The 22775-nt window shown below is 31.0% G+C and overlaps 3 protein-coding genes across 3 annotated transcripts in view; 1 reads left to right on the top strand and 2 right to left on the bottom strand.

The window, feature by feature from the left end:
• The first annotated feature begins 1220 nt into the window (after window positions 1–1220).
• Window positions 1221–2488, top strand: sra (RRM_RCAN_like domain containing protein Sra). The gene is made up of 3 exons (XM_070638054.1): window positions 1221–1327; window positions 1492–1783; window positions 1888–2488. Exons 2-3 carry the CDS (start codon window positions 1495–1497, stop codon window positions 2277–2279), a joined length of 681 nt encoding a protein of 226 aa, XP_070494155.1. The 5' UTR covers window positions 1221–1327; window positions 1492–1494; the 3' UTR covers window positions 2280–2488.
• A 1734-nt stretch (window positions 2489–4222) lies between these two features.
• On the bottom strand, window positions 4223–10744 carry LOC139088759 (uncharacterized). Its single transcript, XM_070638042.1, has 6 exons — window positions 10521–10744; window positions 6358–6890; window positions 6262–6284; window positions 6115–6177; window positions 6004–6051; window positions 4223–4489 (listed from the first exon to the last, which is right to left on the bottom strand). Exons 1-6 carry the CDS (start codon window positions 10539–10541, stop codon window positions 4365–4367), a joined length of 813 nt encoding a protein of 270 aa, XP_070494143.1. The 5' UTR covers window positions 10542–10744; the 3' UTR covers window positions 4223–4364.
• Window positions 10745–11186: 442 nt separating this feature from the next.
• LOC139088443 (uncharacterized) overlaps window positions 11187–22775 on the bottom strand; it is a 46087-nt gene continuing 34498 nt past the window's right edge. Inside the window, exons 13-22 of the mRNA XM_070637667.1 lie at window positions 16109–16406; window positions 15955–16050; window positions 14112–14280; window positions 13918–14040; window positions 13584–13857; window positions 13342–13516; window positions 13205–13267; window positions 11872–11954; window positions 11502–11605; window positions 11187–11399 (exon numbers count right to left, since the gene is read on the bottom strand). Coding sequence (XP_070493768.1) covers window positions 11351–11399; window positions 11502–11605; window positions 11872–11954; window positions 13205–13267; window positions 13342–13516; window positions 13584–13857; window positions 13918–14040; window positions 14112–14280; window positions 15955–16050; window positions 16109–16406 — 1434 coding nt within the window. The 3' untranslated portion in view covers window positions 11187–11350. The remainder of the gene's footprint in view (window positions 11400–11501; window positions 11606–11871; window positions 11955–13204; window positions 13268–13341; window positions 13517–13583; window positions 13858–13917; window positions 14041–14111; window positions 14281–15954; window positions 16051–16108; window positions 16407–22775) is intronic.

Genomic DNA, 22775 nt, shown 5'->3' with positions numbered 1-22775 from the left:
TGCCGCATTCCAATGCATTATTATTTTATAGTGTGTCTCTTTTATCAGCATGCTTGATTACGGATTAAGAATCATTTGAAAAATGATATTACCATAATGATGAATTTATTTTTAACACTGCTAATCCAGTGCTTATCAAACTTTTTTTGTGGGTTTGCAGTATTTTTCCTCTGTTTTTTTTTGGAGGGATTTTGAGGTTATTCACTTATTTCCGAACAGTGCAATGTGTTTACTAGGTGTTTACTAGAGCACCATCACGTTGCCGTATTATCGGTATGCCCGAAGTCATCCTGATAGCACTGTGCGGCTGATTTCGACTCATTTTTACGGTGAAAAATGAGGTTAAGTATATTGCGCCTCTCGGGATTATGATTGTGATAAATGGAAATGTGATTAAGTGAGACATGTGTCGGGAAGGTCTAGACGTGGGTCAAACCATGAATGCCGTTTAAGGATCGCTGGAACTTTGGAATAACCAGTAAAAGACTAGGTTGTGGGCAGAGCAGAACACTTACCAGGCTTTTGAGTCAATATAAAGCGATTCTAGCTCTACACCCTGAGCTCATCATTCAATCTATATTCCTAATAATACCCAAGGTCAGCTCCTATCTCACAATTCCCAATCTGTATCAAAAGCTTTAATTTGCATGCTTTTATGAGACGTCCACATGTCATCCTCCTATGACATGATTTTGATAGATTTTAAACAATAATTAACATTTTCTCCTGAACTATAAAATAAACTACAATTCCCTTCAAGAGTATTTTCACAGCATATCCTGTGCACATCACAATTCGGTCAATAAAATTTTCACCACAGCTTTCAATTAAAATTGAAAAAACATATAATATGGGACATATTTTGTGTGATTTAAATTTCAAGCACGTGAGTGTCACTCATGTAAATATTCATAAATCATCTTGTGTGAAGAAAAACATTTTCATGAAGTGATTTTCTTCATTTATCATTGAATGAGAAAATTTCCGAGAAAAAATCGCAGTAACGGTTGAAAAATATTTGAATTTTTATCGAAGGGAAGGTTAGAGGAATTTTTTGTGAGAATTTTACTTGATTTTGCTGTAATATTGTGTTTTTTAATTAATTTAAACAGGATTAGACATCATAAGTCATTGAATTACACTTGAAGTGCATTAAAAATGAGAAAGAAAACAAATGTCAACGGTTAAAATTCAAAATCGAGTGTTGTGCAAAAAATAAAGTTGTTGTTCCCCTGGTTATTGAGAAAATTTGAAATATTTTCCTGAATTTGATGAAAATTGTAAGGAAATTATAGTCAGTTTTTGATCAATAAATATTTAGGTTGTTGTAAGTATCCATAAAGTATAAGTGGATAATAGAGTTTAATAGAATCAGTGAATCTATATCAATTTTAAGTCTTTTGTTGTGATGCAATTATTTTATTGATTTTTATCAAAAAAAATTCTGTGAAGAAAAAAGTGAAAAATAAATACCTTAAAAAAATATTCCAGACAATGGAGGATGAAAGTGGATATTATGTAAACGAGGTGGATGGATTGCCAAATGATCATCCGGCATTTCCATTTGAAATTGATGAGCCTGAAAATTCCGAAAACAATGAAACATTGGATGATTTACCAACATCTATCATTGTTACAAATATCCATTCTGAAGTTTTCCACACCGAAGAATTGAAAGCTGAAATGGAAGCACTATTTCGTGAATTCTCAGATGATGTGACATTTCAATGGCTCAAAAGCTTTAGACGATTGCGAGTTAATTACAGTAATGCAATATCTGCTGGTAAGAATAATAATATCAATAATAGTCAAGCGACTAGTATTAGAAACTAATCGATTACGAAAAAAGAAATAATCCCATACTCTCTACATTTCGATTATTTTTAGCAAATGCTCGAATACAACTACATCAATTTAAAATTAACAAGTCTGTAATCAATTGCTACTTTGCACAGCCAGTTACCCCAATATCAAATAAAAATCTACAGCCACCAGCTCCTGTGAAACAATTTCTCATCAGTCCGCCTTCAAGTCCACCATTGGGATGGCAACAAGCCGAAGAAACTGAACCGCATCTTATTAATCATGACTTGCTAGCTGCATTAGCTAATTTAAATCCAGGTGAAGTACACGAAATACATGCTCCTTCTGAGAATCAACCAGGCATTCTGGTACACACAGCAATTGTTCACGAGGAAGAAAATAGTGGCGGCGAAAGTGATGAAGGTAAGAAGGCACGTATGGGTATAGTACACACTAGATGTCCCGAACGAACATAAATATTGCGTAGACAAAAAATATAATAATGAAATCAGAAATTATTAAGTAAAAAATGAAAAATTTTAAACAAGATGATGAACGAGAGTGAGAGGAAGAACTTAATCTACTCTAATTGTTGCATATATGCGTTTCATGTGATCCATTAAAATCCATTAGATGTATAGATGAGTGATAATGAAAGAAAGAAAAAATAAACTCATTTTATCTACCCCCTCTCTCTTTCCATTCAAGAAGTAAGAAAAATAAATAAAAAAATTATATATCATCTTATCAATACTACTTAGATTTCACATCTCAGCTTTCTGTTCTGTCCTCGAAATAAAATGATGGCGGTAAGAATAAATAAGAAGTGAGTGTTATAAACAAAAAAAATTTAAAAAAAATCATTAATAGTTATATAAAAATTTGAAAGAATGAGAATTGATGAAATCTGGGATTGGTAATTGAATATTTGAGTACCAAAAAATGTTAATTCCTAAAAAATCCTTTTATGTTATTTACTAAGGCTTCTTATTTCTAATTTTTTACAAATGAGTATTGTCCCAAAATTACCTGTTTAATTTAATTACACATTTATTTAAATGCCAATCCGTAGAGCGAATTTAGTAAAATTAGTGGTTCTTGAAGGATTTTTGGTCAGGTAGATAGATATAAGCTTGAATCGAAACTATGCTTATAATGAAGGATTAAAATTGAAATCAGAGGTTTGTGTGTTGTTCATAGCAGAGTTGCAAAATAGGCATCTGTGGTTGTTCTTACAAAACCATACAAATTATCAAGAATTTGTACGGTTTTGCAACTCTGATTCATAGAAGTTAGGGAACGTTCGGGTATTATGTAGTGCTTATGGTAGAGGGAAGCGGGCGAGGGAGCGGATTTACAATTCTGTTACTGATTCCAAAACTTGGTTCATACCCGAATAGACAGAAATACGTTATAACTAGTTAAAGGCAAGTTAAATCCTAATAAACTTAATTTTGTTACAAAACGTTACGTCGGATGGAAGGGTAGGCATGAATGAGGTGTCTAAAAACGCTTTTCAATTGTGCTGAACGTTCCTATCCCTAACATACAAGCATATGCTTAATGCCGTAAGGTGCTCACTGAGCATATGCATGCTTAATGCCGTAAGGTGCTCACTGAGCATATGCGTGCTTAATGCCGTAAGGTGCTCACTGAGCATATGCGTCCTTAATGTCGTAAGGTGCTCACTGAGCATATGCTTGTATGTTAGGGAATATTTCGGCAGAGATGGCTGAAATTTGAAAATTCTATCAATTTGTGGAGCATATGAACAATATACAGTTGATCCTGATTGATATTTTACTCTTATGTGTCTTGATCCACCTAAATGACACTCCATGACGACCAAAACTCAAGAACCACTGAAAATAAAAAAAGGATTAATTTTGTTAAAATGGATGTGTCTGCACTGCTGGCCTTTCAACGTTCATTTTTATAGATAAATCTTGCGCGATTGATGATAGATCAAAGAAAAAATAATTAGTGATAGATTACTCGAAATATATGCTGCTAAAATTTATATTATATCAAGATTTTTTAAAAAGAAAGTTCCAGTGATTAATCATAGATTTCAAGCTGAAAATTATCCATTTTAGTGAAATTAATCTGGTTTAATTAAAAAAAAATCTTAGAGTCTTAAATAGGAAATCGTACGCTATTTATATATATTTTTTTGTTTGATATTTATGTTCCTAATTTAAAAAAAGAGAAGAAAATTATGTGAGAAAATTTAAAGGTCTTAACCGAGACTAAATTACAATATGTATATTTAATATATGATTAAATGTAAAGTGATTCGAAGAAAAAAAATGCATTATAATTAAAATGAAATAATTTTTAGTTCCATTGAAAAACTGAAAAACAAAAAAAGAAAAATGAAAAGTGAAAAAAAAAATCATTGATCAAAGAAAATAAAGTATTTTTGTGAATTTTATGCAAAAAGATTTTATTTAAGTATTTTTATCTTCTTAATTTTTTTTTTTAAGTCTTATTCATTTGAAATTAAATTTAATTAAAATTTCTTTTTTTCATCTCTTCCCTTCTACTTAACGATGACACTCTTAATTTCTATAGTATTGTTGTTGTTGCTGATTTTGAGGTCTCTTTGATTGACCTTTTGGGATATTGGCCAAAACCTCGTCATCTTCCAAGTCTTCTTCGTTATCGTCACGCTTGTCAGGATCGCCTGTGGAAGAAATAATTTATTAGTCAAATTATACTGCATTTTTAAAGAATTTATCGATTTTATTGGTTTTGTCATCAATATTGTCCTAAGACTAGATTCCAACTGACTTCTAACGGCTTTGTCCTAACAAGGCAAAGAGTATGCTTTCATAGAACGTACAGAAAGACCACTACGGTATCTAAAAGCCGCAAAGGACCACTACGGTACCTAAAAGTCACTACGGTATCTTTGCCTTCTAAGATTGAGGTTAGCATTTAGTTCAGATCAAAGTTCATTTGTAAAGCAGGAATTGAATCCACAAGCACTCAATCATTTGATTAACAGAAACCTAATCTTCATCTTAGACTCCATTTTGGTGGTAATTAAAGAGCACGAGACCTAGACTAAGACTTTCCAGTCGGTCAACAAGTTCACGTATTTTACCCTAATAGGCAAAAAGCATGGTTTCATAGTGCAGGACACTACGGCACCTAAAAGCAGTCACTTTACCTCGTTAATAAACCGACATACCTTTGTCCTACCCAACACATTGTGCTGCTCGGAATCAACTTATTTATTCTTCATTACGTCAAAATACTCAACCCCGACTCTCATTTAAAAAGCTTTTAAATTCTTAACTGCATTATAATTTAAACACATGTTGGAATGCTTCCACAAAATAATACTGATTTAATCGTGAATTAGTGGTTTTATTATGAGATTTAGATTATATCGTCATGAGCTAGCTACACAGTGAACTATTTTATTGAACGTCAGCCAATTAAGTTTCCAGACTACAAAATTGTTAACGACGACTTAAACGAGACTGTTTTTATTTTTTTGGCGAATGGAATAATTATTCAGTGTTGTAGCTGAGTAGTGCAATGTAGTGGCTGGGGCAAGGGCGGAGCCAAGGGGGTCATTGGGGGCACGGGGCCTTCTCCGATAATTGGAAAACCGTTTATTTTGTAAGGTTTTTGTTACTTCTAAATTTTTTGTTTGCTTTTTTAAATAGATTTGAAAAAACGGTTGGGCCCTAGCAAAAGTTTCTGGCTATGGCTCTGGGCTAGGGTACCATAACGTCGAGGTGTTAATGGCAAGACGTGAAGGTGGCTTGATGGCACAATAATGGCTATTTATAGTCCATTTTTATGGTCGAACAATACAATTTGATGCATCGAGCCACTTGGGAAAAGGAAGGCATGGATTACAATTGATCTGTACGTTATGCGAAGGAATTAAGGTAAACACCGCTCGGGATCAACATCCCCTAACAGATGCTCATTTTTAAGAAAAAAACATGCTTTGAGTATGTTTATTGAAGTGAGCATGCTCTTTGTATGTTAGGGACCACTCTACTAAATTCTAAATCTACTAAAGTCTAAAGTCAATCGAGGCACCTTCAATTGCTAACTTGAATAATCCACAATAATCCTAAAAATTTCAATTGGTTTCTAATACTTTTTCTTCCGCATGTCTCATGCAATAAATCATGACAACAATCAATTGAATTAATTAAAGTTATTTTAACTTACATAAAATTCCTGTTTCGTATTTGTATTCACGTTTCTCACCATCAGGATCTAAAAATAAATATAATATAATATAAATGCATAATGGCATTTATGCAAATGAAATATTTTTACCAATGTAGCCGTAGATTCCGCGGGTTATACAATCAATTCCGATAGTTTCTTCTTTGAAGCTGCCTATAATTAGATTTTTTTTTGTTGAAATATTCATGAGATTTGCCTCAAAAATTTATGATTGAATGATTAATTAATTTTACTTACCATCATCATTCTCAAAGCCCCATCTATGAATAATAAGAAGATCCTCAATTAGTATTTCCTTATTGCAATTTAAACATTATAAATATAATTTCTTACGTAATCGATCCATCTGGATGTTCTTCTCTATATTTTCTCAAAATTTGTGCGACTGGCTTTTTAGGCTTATCGTCATGTTGATGTGCCTTTTGATGTGGTCTTTGATCCTCAAAGTTTTGTGCACGTGGTCTTTGTGGAACTGGCTGTGGCAAATTACGTTGTGGTTGCTGTTGTTGTTGTTGTTGTTGCACTGGCTTTGGCCTTTCAATATTAAATCTTTGAGCATTTGATGGAATGTCAACATCCTGTGGTTCTGATGTGAACAAAGCTCTTGGTGGTGATGGTGGTGATGGATGTGATGGAACATATTCGTCCTCTGGCTCTTCAATAACTGGTTTAGCTTCATCTTGGAAATGTTGCTCGAATTGTTGTGGTCTTGCTGGCTTTCTAACACGAATTTGTGTTGGAACGGCTCTACCTTGTTGTTGTGGCTGATTACCTAATCTAATTGATGGTAATGGAATTGCGCCTGGGATATTTATGCGCGGTGGTGCTGGGCCATATTGCGATAATGCTGTTGATATACAGCATAGCTGGTGTAATGATAATAAATCTTTGTTAATCTTATGTGGCAGGGGTGGCGTCGGAATGATTTTTTTGAATTTGGATTGTTGGGTATATTATGAGGTATATTTATAAGATATGGATATCTTCGGTATATCATTGGAAGTGCAGTATTAAGGGGATATACAAAATGTATAATTTATATATGATAATTTGCCATATAGTCGAATGTCCAACGATAGCTCAGTGGCAGGGGCATTAGACCACAAACTGTGAGACGTGGGTTCGAATCCCTCTCCGGATCCGGTATTCGGAATTATACATTTTCTGTTAGATCAACAAAATCAAATTCCCAAAAACCGAACTCAAGTTTCACTCCTGACATGAGGTAACATATACACAATATAAAGTCATGGTGCAAAATGAGAATATAAGAAATAAATGATAATGGGAAAATGTGGGTAAGACACGCAAGAACTGCAATGTGGTGACGATTTCAAGGTCTTTTGCTCTTTTCAGTCGTGCATCTCACTTTATGTTTCTTATTTTGTTTTTATGCATATCCAATTTCCCTACAACCAACATTAAACAACTAAGAAAAAAAAACGAGTTTTCTCTCTTGCAATTTCAAATTAAAAGTTTACATTTGAATGAATTTCTCACTTCCATAATAATAGCAACAAAAAAAAAAAATGGAATGGATTTTGAACTGTTGGATTATTTTCATGTAAATTTTTTTTTATTTTCTCGTTTCTTCTTGCTGATAATTTTATAGTTTTTTATTTTGCGAAAAAAATATAAGTTTCTTTTTTACAACTTGACATTTTGAAGTCGCAGCTAAGAAGAAAAGACGAAAAAATATTCCAATATATTCACGAAAATTGACGTGAGATGCATAATGCACTAAACAAAGTAATATTCAATGTGAGAAGCGTCTAAAGTGAAATTTTTTTTCACAACCACGTGTCTTTAATATCTAAAGAGTTCAGTCAGCGTGTAGGATATGAAATATTCATGTTACTAAAGATGAGCACAGAAAGTAGCGGAAGTCAAAAATAAATTCGACTAATTGAAAAACTTTAATCCATCAATTAACTTATTTTTTCCACTTTTCTATCCGAAATTGTATAATTGATTTGCTAAAAAGCAAGGCAGCAAGTAAAAGTGCAAGTTCATTGAGCTTTTGAAAGCCAAATAATTGATTTGAGTTGAACTCATTTAACCATTTTAATTATAATCGATCAAAATTTTTACGCGTAAATGATTGGAAATTCACATCCGAAAAAAAGATTGATTAATATGAGGCACAAAAGCTCTTAATAACAAGCAATAATAATAAAAATCAATTTCTTTTCTTCAAAAAAAAACCTACAAAAAATGAAACGAAACAATGGCATTATTTTGCGATTATATAAGAGAAGTTTTAAAATTGTATCACAAGTCAAATTTGAGGCTTGTTCGTTACAATCTCAATTGTACGTACGCTTGGAGGACTGACTTGGTTATGTAGGTAAAATATCACATATAATATAATTTTTTTTATATTTTGGTTACATTGGATATGCAGCAATGAAAAGAATGTGAACGAAAAAAAATGAAATGTGAGAGCAGCATAGAGAGGAGAATTAAATAATAATAATAAAAAACTGATCTGCACATAAACGAGAAGCAAACAAACTCGAATGTATTATCAACAGAATAGCGCATTTTTACGGACGATTTGGTTAGGAAACGTAAAAGTAAATTAATTTATATATATTAATTCCGCTTAATGAAAAGTGTAATCAAGTGGTAAATTCAAAATTTATTAGATACATTTTCATGCCACTTTGCACTAGCCACTTACGTTGGGCACATGTAATATTGATTATCTAATTACAAATATTTGTTAATTGAGTACTTTTGTCCCATGGATGAATGATTTTGTCTTTCCAATCTAATTAAATGTTTAATCGGAAGCTTGAGCATTGTCACTTTCTCTGAATGGTTTTGGAAGCCATTGAAACATTTTTTTGTATTGATTTTTCTTAGTTTGAGAAATTTGAACTTAAACTTGAAACAGGAATTGTTCCGGATTTAAAGTTTTGGAAATTGTAGCTTTGGAGTAAGGAGCGGATCAGTTGATCGAAGATTGGTACGAAAGAAGCATAGGTTGAAGTCGATTTAGATTTTGAATGGGAATGTCGACTTGATTCGACTCGACTTCGAATTCAGGACGAAGCGAAAGAAAATGAGCTACTAGATTACCTAATGATTGAATTATTTATAGAAAGGATCTAAAAGTATCACGTTATACCAATTTAAGTTGGAAACGAGAGCCTAAATTTATTCGAAACCTAGATTTGTGAAAATTGTAAACTTGATCCTACATATCAATCCAATTATATCAATTTCATCTGCTAACCTAAATACCTTTATGGGTATTTACCTGATGGATACCTGTCTATCCATAATTAACCTTCAATCTGATTATTTTGACAGTCCTAAAGTCTTGAAACTAAACAGTCAAAATTTGAACCCCAAACTTTTTGCCTTTCAAAATCATCATTAATTTTTAAATAGCAACAAAACTCATTAATAGTCAATTAAAAAAAAAATTGAGTTTGATTGATACTTAAATTTTGGATTAACTATCTTTGCCTTAACCGACATTTGGCCAAAAAGTCCCATTTTTCGAAAACTCGTTTGTCAGCCTTCTTTTTGCTTAACATTTGAAATTGAGAAAGTTCTGATGCAATTTGATATTGATTGTTGAATAGCTGATGCTCTTTTATACTAAATATAATCATCCTCTACAAACAGGAAAATTTCACTAACAATTTAAAACTCACAATACTTCTATAAAAGCTTTCAATTTATAAACCATTTCTGAATTATATGCAAAAGTTCTTATAGAAATCTCTTTTTTTGTTGGAATTCCTTTATATAGCTTTTAACAATATTTCTCTTTAAAGTTTAAAGAAAAAGCAACAAAGTTCATGAAATGCAAATTTGTATAAAATTGATTTCTGAATCTCACAACTCAATCATCCGGATAAACTGTAAATATTTTCTTTATAAGAAACTAGGAGGTAACTCCCATCGATATTCATAATTTATATCTCCCCATTCCAATTACATCACCGATTAGCTCAAACTACATATCGTATTAAATTTAATCTCATAACATATAATCTCATTTTGTTTTTGACGTCCAAAATGATAGAGTAACAAGTACCTGAACTGCTTCATGTTACAGTAAAAAGCTATAAGATATTGAACGGTTTGTAAGCTGTGTAATTTTAAGAAATTTACAATTTTTTATGATATTAATAATCATACACGTTATGATATAATTTATTCACTTTTCATTGGCCTTGCCATGATTAAAGAGGACAATGTTATGTCACATGGTCAGCATAGCATTTAATATTCTCGTAAGAACCAGCCCTACATTTTATGACTTACTTTGACAAATTCATTAAATTAATTGGCGTAAATAATATTTATTTATGGAAAGAATTGAAAGTAAATTCAGACCTTGAAAATATAATAAAATTGCACTTCAATTATGTCTCACGTATGAAAGAAAGAGAAACAAATCGTTAACAAATTATAATTGTTGCTTTTTGATCCATATCTTATAAATAGTTAAAATGTTTTGTCTTTATTAAACTTACAAGCACTATCAGAATCTTCATTATTGTCTATGTAATTATCTAACAATTAAAATAAAATTTCACTTTTCACTTCACAATTTAATTAGAAAAAAAAGTCAATTTAATCACACAATGAGATAAAATTTGCGTAAATTTAAAAAGTTCAATTTATTGCATGGATAAAAAGTAAAAAATCAAACTGAACTGAACAGCTACAGTAATTGTCGACAACTAGAGAGCAATATTATGATTCAGGTTTTTAAAAGCACCTAGCATGATTTTATTTTTGTGTTTTATACCGTCTGCCCCCACTACGTCAATGCTTCAAAAGTGCCTCATAGTTGGTTCTCTTAATACAAAATTTATCAGAAATTTTTTATATATGTATATAGTTTTTTTGCAGTAAGTTGAATGGATCATTTAAAGAGAAATAAACAATTTGCTTTTTTTAACATGTATTGTTAGGTAGAGCAAGGATAGGCGGTATGTGAAATTTTTTATAAATCAGACACACAATTAAAGAAATGGAAAATATGTTAAATCAAGTTTCAAATTATCTTCAATTAATACTAATTTTTTTATTATTGTTTCTCTCAATATGATAATTGACATCTTATGATTTATAATAAATTCTATTGAAATTATCACAATATGATTAACAAAAAATCTAATACAATAGTATCTAAAATAAGTAAATGATCTACAATACATATAAAATTAATTAATTATTAAGTAAATTGAATAAATTCATCATTGCATGTGTACTTCAACATTTTGTCACAGCTTTCATCAACTTTTACGACAAAAAAAAAAGTTCTTCTTATCCATCTTAACTGCTCAACAGCCGGCATTCATTCCGATACATATGCACTATTGATTTCGGCTGCTTGACTATTCACCCTGAAAATATAGGCAACATGTTAAACACACTCAATTTTCAAATATATATCGTGAGTTGTTGAAATTATGTTATTCACATTATGTTTGCCTTAATATCCTTACTTTTTCATTTTAGATGACTTTTCTTGAATAAAAAGTAATGAAATAGCTCCAATTATTCCTACTATACCCATTATGTACATCGGATAATGTACATCGATATGCTCCTATATTATTTTACGTATATGTCGATAATCGAAAAAGGAAAAAGAAGAAAAAGAAAAAAAAAGTTAATGAGAAGATGATACAGACGAGCGAGAAATTCTCATTTTCACTATAAGAGTTTGTGCTGTGTATATTGAGTGATATAAGAAACTTTTTTTTTTCTACCGTAAAGTGGAAAACTCTTATTCATTACGACTCGTTTAACTTAATTACATCTGCCAATATACTTAATATGTAATATATCGATTAATGACTTTGTATAACTTACCAACAAGAATAAATATGGAACTAAAACTAGAGCAAAACCAGCACTCAAGTTTCCCGCACCGATGCCGAGATTTCTCATGTAAACTGTGGAAAAATAGGTGGGAAATTGTTAATTGTATTAGAATTTTTTGTGTGGTAGAAAAGAATTTATCAGAATTTAAATATGTGCATAGATGCAACAATGTCATGATATTGACAGAAATTAAGCCAAAGTAAATAAAGAACACGAGCGGTCAAACAACTGTTGGAGAAAATCTGTTGATAAAGACTAAGATTTGGACAAGAACCACATTTCCTGGATTTTTTGATGCTCAGGCCTGCAGATTTGGGCTGATACTTATAGTTCGTTCAAGGCTGCAGGCCTGCAATTTTGAACAAACTGTAATAAAGACAGTTTAGCATTCGGTATTCGTGATTGGCATAGGGCATCCAGCGATAGAGCCAGCATCAGACGCCAGTTAAAAAAGGTCATAAATCACAGTTGATCTGTAATTCTAACAGCCTGCTTTTATGGTTCAGACAGACCACCACGGTTCTTAAAAGCGGTAGCTTTGTCTGTTAGGGTACATCTAGCGAATCAAACTAACAAAAAATCAAATAAGACATCTAATAATCTAAAAGGTAGCCAGGAAATGGATCAGTCATTTTTTGGCTCCTCTAAACTTTCCATAGTCTTCATGGAGCCTTGCTTTAACTCTAATATGGAATTAAAGCTCACAAGCGTGACTTGCGTCAATAATTTATCCGGAAATAAAATTGAAAGTGTTCAAATAAGTTTACAAGCATGCCTTTGTGAGCCAGTATGCTAAACTGTAAATCTACTTAGTATAACTTGATGAAAGAATTATTCAAAAGCTTATTTACTATTTCTAATAAACAATTAGCTGTTACTATTTTGTATGACTAGCAAAATAATAATAAATAATCGTTAGGTATTTTAAAGGAAATCTAATTTTCTGTCACGTTTCACATTAAATTCATTGTTTTTTTAAAGTGTTGAAGATAGCCACATTAATTGTTCCAAGATTCATCTGAATAATTTAGATGATGCTGTAATTTTACCCCGGAGAGTGACAATTAAAGCTTAAATAACTCTGTTGCCATGTTTCTAACTCAATATTTGAGTGGCAAAAACCGTAAGATTGCCGTAAGAATAAATAAGTGTTTTGTTAGAGGAAATAAACTTTTGTTTGGCGTTAATTACTTGATCATATATCAAAGTTCCAAAACAAATTAACAAAACTTGTACGTGTCATTGCACTTTCCCTAATAATTGGCAATGAAAATGCTACAATAATAATGTAAACATCTGTTATGCATAAACATGAACATACCTGGATAATGATAAGCAGTATAGGTGGGTATTAAAGCATTCGATGCTCCGATACTAATTTTAACTACGGAAAAAAAGTGAGAACTTACTTATCTAAAATAAATAAATAAAATTATAGCTTTCATGACAAAGCCTTACCAATCATTGCTAATGTAATTGTAAGCCATAAGTTATCAGCACGGACATAATTAATTAATGTACAGGCGATGCCAGCAACAATTAGATAAATAATTAAATTTATACGTAAACCTAACTTAAGTACTACTAAAACACTAGCAGCTATGCTGAATGCTTCAACTGTTCCAGCGATTATCTTAATTAAAAATTTAAAAAAAATTAAAGATCGATCAATTAAAGTTCAAATTAATTCCGATTCTTACCACATTTAAATAAATATCTCCACCAAGTGATCCCATGTGCAATGTTATTCCAAAATAAATAAGAATAATTGAGAACCATACAATTGCCATTAAAGCTGTCGTCCTTTTATATCCTTTTTGAAATAAATCGAAAATTGACACTCGTATGCGTGGACCTGAATCTGATGATGATAACATTTTCTCTAAATTTACTGGTAGTGAAATTCCATTCCATTCGCCTGCCTTCCTAATCATTTCTGATAATTCACTTGATCGTCCACGTGAGAGAAGCCATCTAAATTAATACCAATCAATTAGATATTCCTAAGAAAAATAAAACTTAATTATAAATTACCTAGGAGACTCAGGAACAAATGGCCATAACATTAAAAGGAATAATGTTGGTGATGTTACTACAAATTGCATTGCTCGCCAATTGTACGTGATATATGACACGAATGCGCATATGATATAAGCTCTGTGAAAACATAAATTTTTATTGATTATTAATTGTTTTTCGATAAACTTTATGCTACTTTATATCCATACATTGCTACCGGAAGTATATTCAGAATTCCAATAATTGTTCTCCATTTACCGCTCACAAGTTCAACACATAAAACAAATGAAACAACAACAACTGCCATACTTGCAAATCCGATAATTACTCGTCCAATCATATACATTTCCATGGATTCACAAAATCCCAAAAGTGTTCCTAAATGTTGTTAGAGACGAGAAGAAGAAAAATATGTGATTTAATTGAAATTAAGCAACTCTTAACTAAGAAGTTAAATTGATGTTGTATGCTCAATATATTGAAAGGATTTCTGGGGGAAAAAAATCTATGATAATAACGTTATCTAAAGTTCAAACTAAATGGATAATAAATGATTGAGTAACAAAGGTAAAAGTTCGTAAGCTCGTACAATGTTTAGGGGATATGGGATATTCTACGAAAGTGAAATGACCGAGCAAGTAGTTGTCTATCAATCTAATTGTCATGTCGGTTCCATTAATGAGAATGATGAATAGCCCAGATAAGATGGACAATTAGGATAAATGTTGTAATGTTTGTTTGTACTTATGTAAGCTACATTTGATGATACTAGTTCAAATCGGTTAAGCATTTGGAATCAGGAGAAGTCATGGATTACAATTGATCTGTAGATTCGTCTTAATTTAAAATTCAATGAGCTGTTAAGCTCTTGTTTCCAATCATTAAAAAATGGCATTCCAAGCTCTGGTTGAATTTTGAAGACGCCGTCACAAGGAACATAGCTAAAAATAGATTAAGCCATTAAAAGCTTCTCATCTGTATCCCTGTAGCAACCTGGCTCTGACAGATAGGCTTAGGAGTAACGTCACAGAGCTCAAGACCAGCAAAACGCTGATATGCTTCGTATTGGTTATAACGCCACTTAAAGGTGAGATATCCACGGCTAGATATACTTCTTATGGCATCTTTGCAACTTAACGACTTGATATCAACGGCATATGTACACCACACCCCACCCCTAATTAAGCTATGCTGTGCTGAAACACCATCCAATGTCTCGTAACAATGCAAAAAGCTACAGATTACAACCCATATTGATACCCTACACATAATACACATATTGATACCCCTAATTCCTCGATACATCATCAATATAATCGCATAAAAGATTATTATCCTTTCATCCAGAGCTGGTTATCATATCATTCAGTACATTATTAAACAGTCGATAGACAAATGAATCTCAAATCAATAATAATAGCAACAGTATCTAGCCCTAACTCTGTATCCACATAATGCCATGAGAAAAACGATATAGATAAAATGCTTGGTCGATAAAGTTTTACCAAAAGAAACTTTAACTCAATAATAAATAAGTCAATGGAACTAATCAAAACTTTTCTACCAGATAATGTATAAAAGGAGGAAATAGAGTAGCTTATGAGATGATAAATCGTTAAATATTTTACGTAAGAATTAAATGGTGCACATTAAGTATAGCATAATGAATTTGATGCTAAAATATACACAATTTAAATTATATTTCACGTCGTAATAATGAATGAAAAAATTTCATTACACTTAGGTATTTTCACATATTTCTTTAAAACGTACGATATTGGTGACGAATCGTTTGATGTCGATATTATTATTTGTTCAATTGCTGTGAGAAACATTTTTTTCAATTCATAACAAAAGGTGTTCTAATTGGCTTTGTCATAAGGCTTATTAAAAAAATGTTTATAATGGCACGTATGGAAGTAAATGCCTAGCATTTTTTTGTTTTTCATTTGAAGGTATTACATATTAAGCATAGATAATCATCAATATTTTATTCCAAAAATGATTAGCACTAGAATTATTTATAGTTTCTAATTAGTTAGCACTTAGTACCTGTAACAAGTTGAATTGTTGCAAAGACCATGAGTGTATGTTTTCGTCCATATTGATCACTTATCCATCCACTTGACACTGACCCAAGACCAGCACCTGTTTGAAACTTTCTCATTAACTCATTGGCATTCATAGTTAATAATTAAATATTTACCTGCTAAAAAGCATGACTCAACAACACTTGATAGATATCCCTTATCACAGACCATTCCCCATTCGGATATAATTGTCTTACCAATAAGACTCATATCAAATTCCCATGATTTACATGCTATGAGATTCGATGTATTTGCATGTTGTAAGTAATTTGTAATGTTGAAGGCATCAAGATCATCGTATGGAGCATCAACCATGCTACATTGATTTATGGGTTGTGTTAAGTTCTTCCATAGCTCAACTGATATCATTTTCAAATGATCGGGTCGTGAACACCAAAAATCCTTTGACGCAGCCTACATTTTGTGATGAAGAAAGAATAGAAAATTGGATTTTGGCCTCTAGAGATGAATATCGTATAAAATTTATTACTTATTTCTAACAAATTCCGAAATTCGCAAATAAGATAAAAGCCTCAATGCTTTTTCACACACACATATTTTTGCCCACAACGCACTCTTTAAGGTTGTTTACACTCTCACATTCATTGACATGTAAAAGTTTGTCTTAAAATTACTCTCAAGGATCTTTGTTATTTCTTTTCTTTCATTTTTCGTAGCTGCTAATGAACTTTATTTCATGCAATTTATTTTGCACACAATGTAAACAGCACTTGTTGAGTCGATATGTTTGGATATTAGATTTATGCTAGAATAGCAAATTAACGTCAGTAAGTGTTAGAATGAGTAGATAGATAGGTGACACATAATCTTAATCATTTGATATATATTGCATAAATTGACTCTTATTTATTTAATAAGTAAAGCGAAACAAGTGACTTAGGAAGTATCTGAGTTGCTTGCTATATAGAACAACTGAAACAAATATTTTGTGTTCTACTGTGAGATATATGTATAATAAATTATATTAGTTAGACGACGTATAGACAGAATGATGAATGACTCGAAATAAGTTTATTGTACGGCGGGAAACAAAGGAAATCTTTTTCAACTATTTTTGCGGGTAAACGGAAATTGAACTATTTTTTGCTAGTTAAGCATCACCCTTATTGTATTCTGACAGGTTGTTAACAATTAGAGTCTTAAAGATTTAAAGCTTTTCTTGAGAAATTTGCGGGGAACTTCCATATTTTGATCTCTAAATGGCTATTGCCGAGATAATCTACAAACCTCACTTGTTATGAGTTAATATTTGTAATTAATAGATATTTCGGTTTTAATTGCAAAATGAATTCTAAAGCTTTAAAAAACCACATAATATAAATTAGTGAATGGGTGTGGAAGAATTAATTTGGGAATTTTCAAAACAAAAGTCAGTTCTGAATTAAAGATTATCATCTCTAACAAGCTCAATAAGAACTTGTAAGCCAAGATTAGCAGTGGTAATTAAATTCAGCTTTTTAAAAATAAAAAGTCGTGATGCTTGGGATTGTTCACTAAGTTTGAACTATGACGCTGTTGGTTATAAGACTGGAAAGAATCTATGCATTAAATGCATAAAAATAAATTACGAAATCATATTTTATGCAATTTTTCAACCATAAATCCTGATGTAATCTATTAGACAATCACACTTAAAGTAGGGTTCGTACAAAATTGCAGGCAACTAGACGAATAACGTAGGCATGCAGGTTTGGAGGTACTTTAAGATACAGATGAAATGTGCAGGTCTGAACATCTAAAACGTAGGAAATGTAGACCTGTGCATCTAAAATGCATTAAATTCCGGCTTGCAGCCTTAAATGAACTATATAGTAGCGCATGTCCGTCTAAAATGTAGTAAATACTGGCATGCAGCCTCAAACGAACTGTTCAATTGAATACTGCAGACCTGAACATGTAAAACGTAGGATATGCAGGCATGCAGTGTTTGTCCGAATCCTACTCTAAAGAATGCTATTATTCAAAGCTTGAAGTCGATTCAGATTTCATATGGAATTCGAATCAAATCCACTTTACTTCATATAAAATTCAACGTCGACTTGACAGAGCTCAGGTATCGATCAATATGTTCTACAATATGCAGTATGATCTGAGTAGCACAATTCAATAATCGTTTAAATATTCTATAGAGTCCAAGCATTTGACTAACTTTCATAGTTTGAGACTTCAAACTCGATTCCATAATTGGTCTGGCATATTTTGGTTTATTCGCTAATCAACCTTCATACTCAAAACAAACAACTATCCTACAAAAAAATGGGGAATGCTTAAACTTGATAGAACCCAATAGAACATATTTAAAAGCCAAATCTACTCGACATTTTAGAATGCTTCATGTGGATTAGTATTCAAAATTGAAATATCCTTTCGCTTTATATTTGTTCACAAAGCATTTCGTGTTCTGTGCATTGTGCTAAAAGATTTCTATTGAAAATATACAAAGACGACCAATTTAAATAAAAAATGAGAATTTTTTTTGTCATCATAATTACTTATTTACTTATGTATTTATGCAAACAGCATTTAAAAATCTTAAATTGTAGGTTAATCATTTTTCAATAGATATCCAACCAAATAAACATTTGTATAAACATATGACAACAGAATTGAAAGGGAACATTTATGGTAATATTGCTATTAAGGTATAGAAACCAATTATTTTATGAATATGTATATCACGTCATTTGTCTGAATTTTCTACAAGTGGCTAAACCTTTGAATCTATAAGCTGTATGTTACTAACATGAAAATCTTAAAATGCAACTGCAAAACCTTATATTTATCGACTAATACCTTTACTGAGCTAATACTCGTTGCTTGAAAATTTATAAGACCTAATTCACGTGATGACAAGTTATTTTATTTCCGAGCTGATCACTGTATTGCACATAATAAAATAAATGTTTCAACTTAACGTCATGTCTTGTTAATATGCAAAAAAGTGACTTTACTGTGCATTACTGTGCTTTACTCGCTTATGCAGTGGTGAGCAACCTTTTATATTTCGTGGCACTTTTTGGTTGTTAGCCTCGATTGAAACCTTACACGGTATACGGTTCATGGTATTTGCTGGCATTTGCAACCATTTTTGACGGTAAACTAGTGTGCCGCGGCACTCATTGGTAGTTAGTCTCGATTGGTTTCGACAGTAACCGCACACGGCATACAGTTCATAGGAATTTCCAAAAATTGCCTTTTGTGTCGTGTCACACAGGTTACCCACCACTGCACTAAATGTCTATAATTCATTTAAATATAGGAAATACATAATAATTATTAATGAAGATTGTTTGTGATAAAAATAAAGTATTTAGCAAATTAAATAAAGACACAGACGCGTAAGCATTAATATAAGTTAGTTTACGTCCAATCATGACCTTGAAATTTTAAAAAAAATGTATACAATTTCCAGTATTTCAAGATCACATTTACAGTTAAAAAACTATATCTTATAGTTTAAGCTAAACAACTATAATTTATTTGCCGGTAACATGTGCAAAACTTACACTTTCTAAATTACAGTACGTAATTTGCTGCTTATACAAAAAAATGAATGATTATATTTTGCGCGCAAAAATAAAAATTATGATAGGTCAGTGTAGTATGATTGTAAGATAGCATGCTGTATACAAAATTTTTCGTTACGTTCCCTACTATCTATTTAGGTGAAGATTTTAGTTCATAATCTCATTATCATAAATGAATTTTCCTAATTTAGAGCAATTTGCCTTGACACTACTCGAATTACTTCCTGTCTTTATCCAATCAACAAACATTTTTTTTTACTGATGTTTGCTTAGTCGGAGGAGAATGATTGAGTAGACTTAGATCTGCTCTGTATTTTATTTTTTTGCGCTACAATATTGTATGCTTGATATTTTTTTATAAAAATGAATCTCGTTTCTGCGCACTTAATTCAATTAAATATAACAATTATTAGTGTTATTCTAGATTTATGGAATCGTAATTAAAGTGTGAAATCGAAATTAAGTAAGAATTATTAATATTTACATTACTTATTATTGCATTCGTTATGCGTTCAATACATTAATTTTGATTAGATTTTTCATGCCTTACTTTATGATATTTTCTCATAAAGAAATTGCAATTGAGAATTGCATCAGTTTCATTTCAACTCTATATTCGAATTTGGATTAATGCACTGTCATTGTTGAATATGCAAATTATATTATTAACTTCATTAATTAAGTAATGTGATGTATAGTTCTTAATTATTCGCACATAGCGAAGCAGTTTAATCGAAACAATTAAGACATTAAAAATAGAAGTAACACATTTTTGGCAAGGTTGTTTAGCGAAAGTAAACATAGTGCTAAATTACTTGACCTTATCGACATTGGCTTTGGTTTGCCTCTTTTCGGCTGCGATGATTTGTAAGAAAATAAACACTAAACTGTGGCGATTGCATTGGCGGTTTTTAAAAAGCTTAAAAGCAGATTTTGCAGCATTAAAATTAGACCAAGAACTATTTAAATTATGAATTTAAATGTTTTGTAATTGCATTTAGAGTTCAATGAAATTGTTTATTTATTACATCCATCTAAAATTCGCTTTTTATTATTATGCAGCTTAATGGAACTTAAGCTTTCGATTTATTTTAGAAATTCACAATCCGTTCTGCAGAAATATTAATGGTTTCTTGAGTCGCTTTGTTATTTATGCAAACTAGAGTTGTTATGAAACTATTATCTGATTTGGGAGTCAATAAATTTCGTTAAAAAAGGTCAAATTTTATGTTTTATTTGACAAATTTCGCTTTTATGAAAAATGTGTCTTTAAAAAATTAACATTAATAATATTTCACACTTTTGATTCATCTGTGTTCCATTTAGTGAGTTGAAGTTTAGTCTGTTGACGTTGGTTTCACCCTGTAACCCAAACGCTAGATTAACCTACATGAAGCACTGACCAGTAGGATCTGGATTTATTTTAAAGCATCACAAAAAGTTAATTATTAAATTCATTGATGATTAAACTGTGAGATGCTTTAATTTTTTGGAAAATGTTCTGAACCGTATGTCGTCTGCGGTTTCGATAAAGGATTATCACAAAAGTTTGGTTCGATAAATAAAAGATTGCCTTCTTCTGATTTAACTATTCATATTACATATTATTTTTTGATATTAGGTCAAGTTCATTCAAACAAAAGTTTCAAAATTTATTATGACTCAAAACCCGTTCAGAAATAACATAAAACTGAATAAACCATTTTTAGAACAGCTACCCCTAACCCTCTTCCTTCACCCTGTCGCTAAGCTACGTAAGAAAATCATAAACCAAAATTTCAACTTCGTAACAAAATTGTAACCATATTAAGCTTTACATAATTTACGAGCATTCCGTAATATTGATAAGCCATAAAATTCAAAGTTATTTCACTTATTCATTTATTTTGCTAAAAGGACAATAAACGTATATCAATAAAATGTTTTATTTACAACAATTAATTGAAGACAATTCACTCTCTTTGAAGACAACCAAGGATTTAAACGGTTTTTATTCATTCCTATATCGGTTTAAGGCTAACTCGGCAACAAAAAGTTCATCGTACAGTGATGGCGAAATAAATTTTATAATGAATTCAATTCCGGATAAAATTTTTTGATTGTGCTTAACTGATTTAAGACGTAGTGGGAATTTTTGGTTGACTGGTTAAAAAATATTTCCTTTGAAACCAGACTATAATCGGGTCTTGATGCGATAACCTTTCAATTTTCTAATTTAAATATTTTTTGTCTTTTTTTTTGGTAAACTATTGTCATAAATTTAAAAACCGTTAAGAAGATAATACATTTTAATGTGTAGCTATCTAATGGATTGAAATATAATCTAACAAGAGAGTCAAAAAAAATTTGATTAAAACTTGATTTAATTAATTGGTCTATTTTTTTGATATTTTGAATTTCGTCATAATCATATTCATGTGTCACATAAATTTACTATTATTTCTAATTATCAAATAGAAAAAAAGCAATTTTGAAAAAAAAAAAAAACAAAAAAATTTTGAAATTTAAAAAAACAATTTTACTTTCAAACGATTTTTCAATTTTCGAAAGGAGGCCCATAACCCCACAAATCCTCCCTGGCTACGCCTTCATCAAAAAATCTAAGAATTTAACTTGTTAAAGAGTTCAATAACTTTAAATAATTCAAATTTGAATTTTTAATTACGAATTTGTCTCCGCGTGTCAAATCTAATTAAAATATAAATTCTTCATGCTTTTTCTTTAAAAAAGTAATCAAAACAAATAGTTTAACAGGTGCTTGAATTTTTGCGACTTTTATTGATGAATTTGATTTTTAATTGAGATTGATTTTCAGCGACAAATGAATAATTATAATTTAATTTGAGGCTTTTAACTTTTAAATAAGTATGGCAGGCATCACGTTCTGCATAATGCAGAACTATTAGACTTGTGATTATTAAGATATTAAAAATTAATATCTATTTAATATTCAATTTAAACTTGCAAGTCATAGATCATTTAAATTTCAAAAAAGTGCAAAATTTCCTTAAAAATTGATAAAAAATATTTAAAACGGATTTTATGTCAAAAATGCATGCGGAAATCACCTACAACTTAATTATAACTTCCATTATCACATTTGTGAATTTTAAACAGCATTTCCACTGTTTACATCGCGTTCGCTGTTTACATTGTTAAACTACAATTTCATTACCTGTAATTACCGTGAAATACTTGTTGATAAGATTGTAATGACACATTTTGATATAAAAAT

This window comes from Chironomus tepperi, unplaced genomic scaffold (assembly GCF_022539635.2).
Source record: "Chironomus tepperi strain 1889 unplaced genomic scaffold, CSIRO-AGI_Ctep_v1 contig_12, whole genome shotgun sequence".
NCBI classification, from domain to species: domain Eukaryota; kingdom Metazoa; phylum Arthropoda; class Insecta; order Diptera; family Chironomidae; genus Chironomus; species Chironomus tepperi.
This window is presented reverse-complemented; position numbering and strand designations above follow the sequence as displayed.

Coding starts and splice junctions, on each gene's coding strand:
- sra (XM_070638054.1), top strand. CDS start 1,495: ATGGAGGATGAAAGTGGATATTATGTAAACGAGGTGGATGGATTGCCA. Junction 1,784..1,887: donor CAGTAATGCAATATCTGCTG/GTAAGAATAATA, acceptor GATTATTTTTAG/CAAATGCTCGAATACAACTA.
- LOC139088759 (XM_070638042.1), bottom strand. CDS start 10,541: ATGAAGATTCTGATAGTGCTT. Junction 6,891..10,520: donor TGAAGATTCTGATAGTGCTT/GTAAGTTTAATA, acceptor TCATTACACCAG/CTATGCTGTATATCAACAGC. Junction 6,178..6,261: donor GGGCTTTGAGAATGATGATG/GTAAGTAAAATT, acceptor ATCTAATTATAG/GCAGCTTCAAAGAAGAAACT.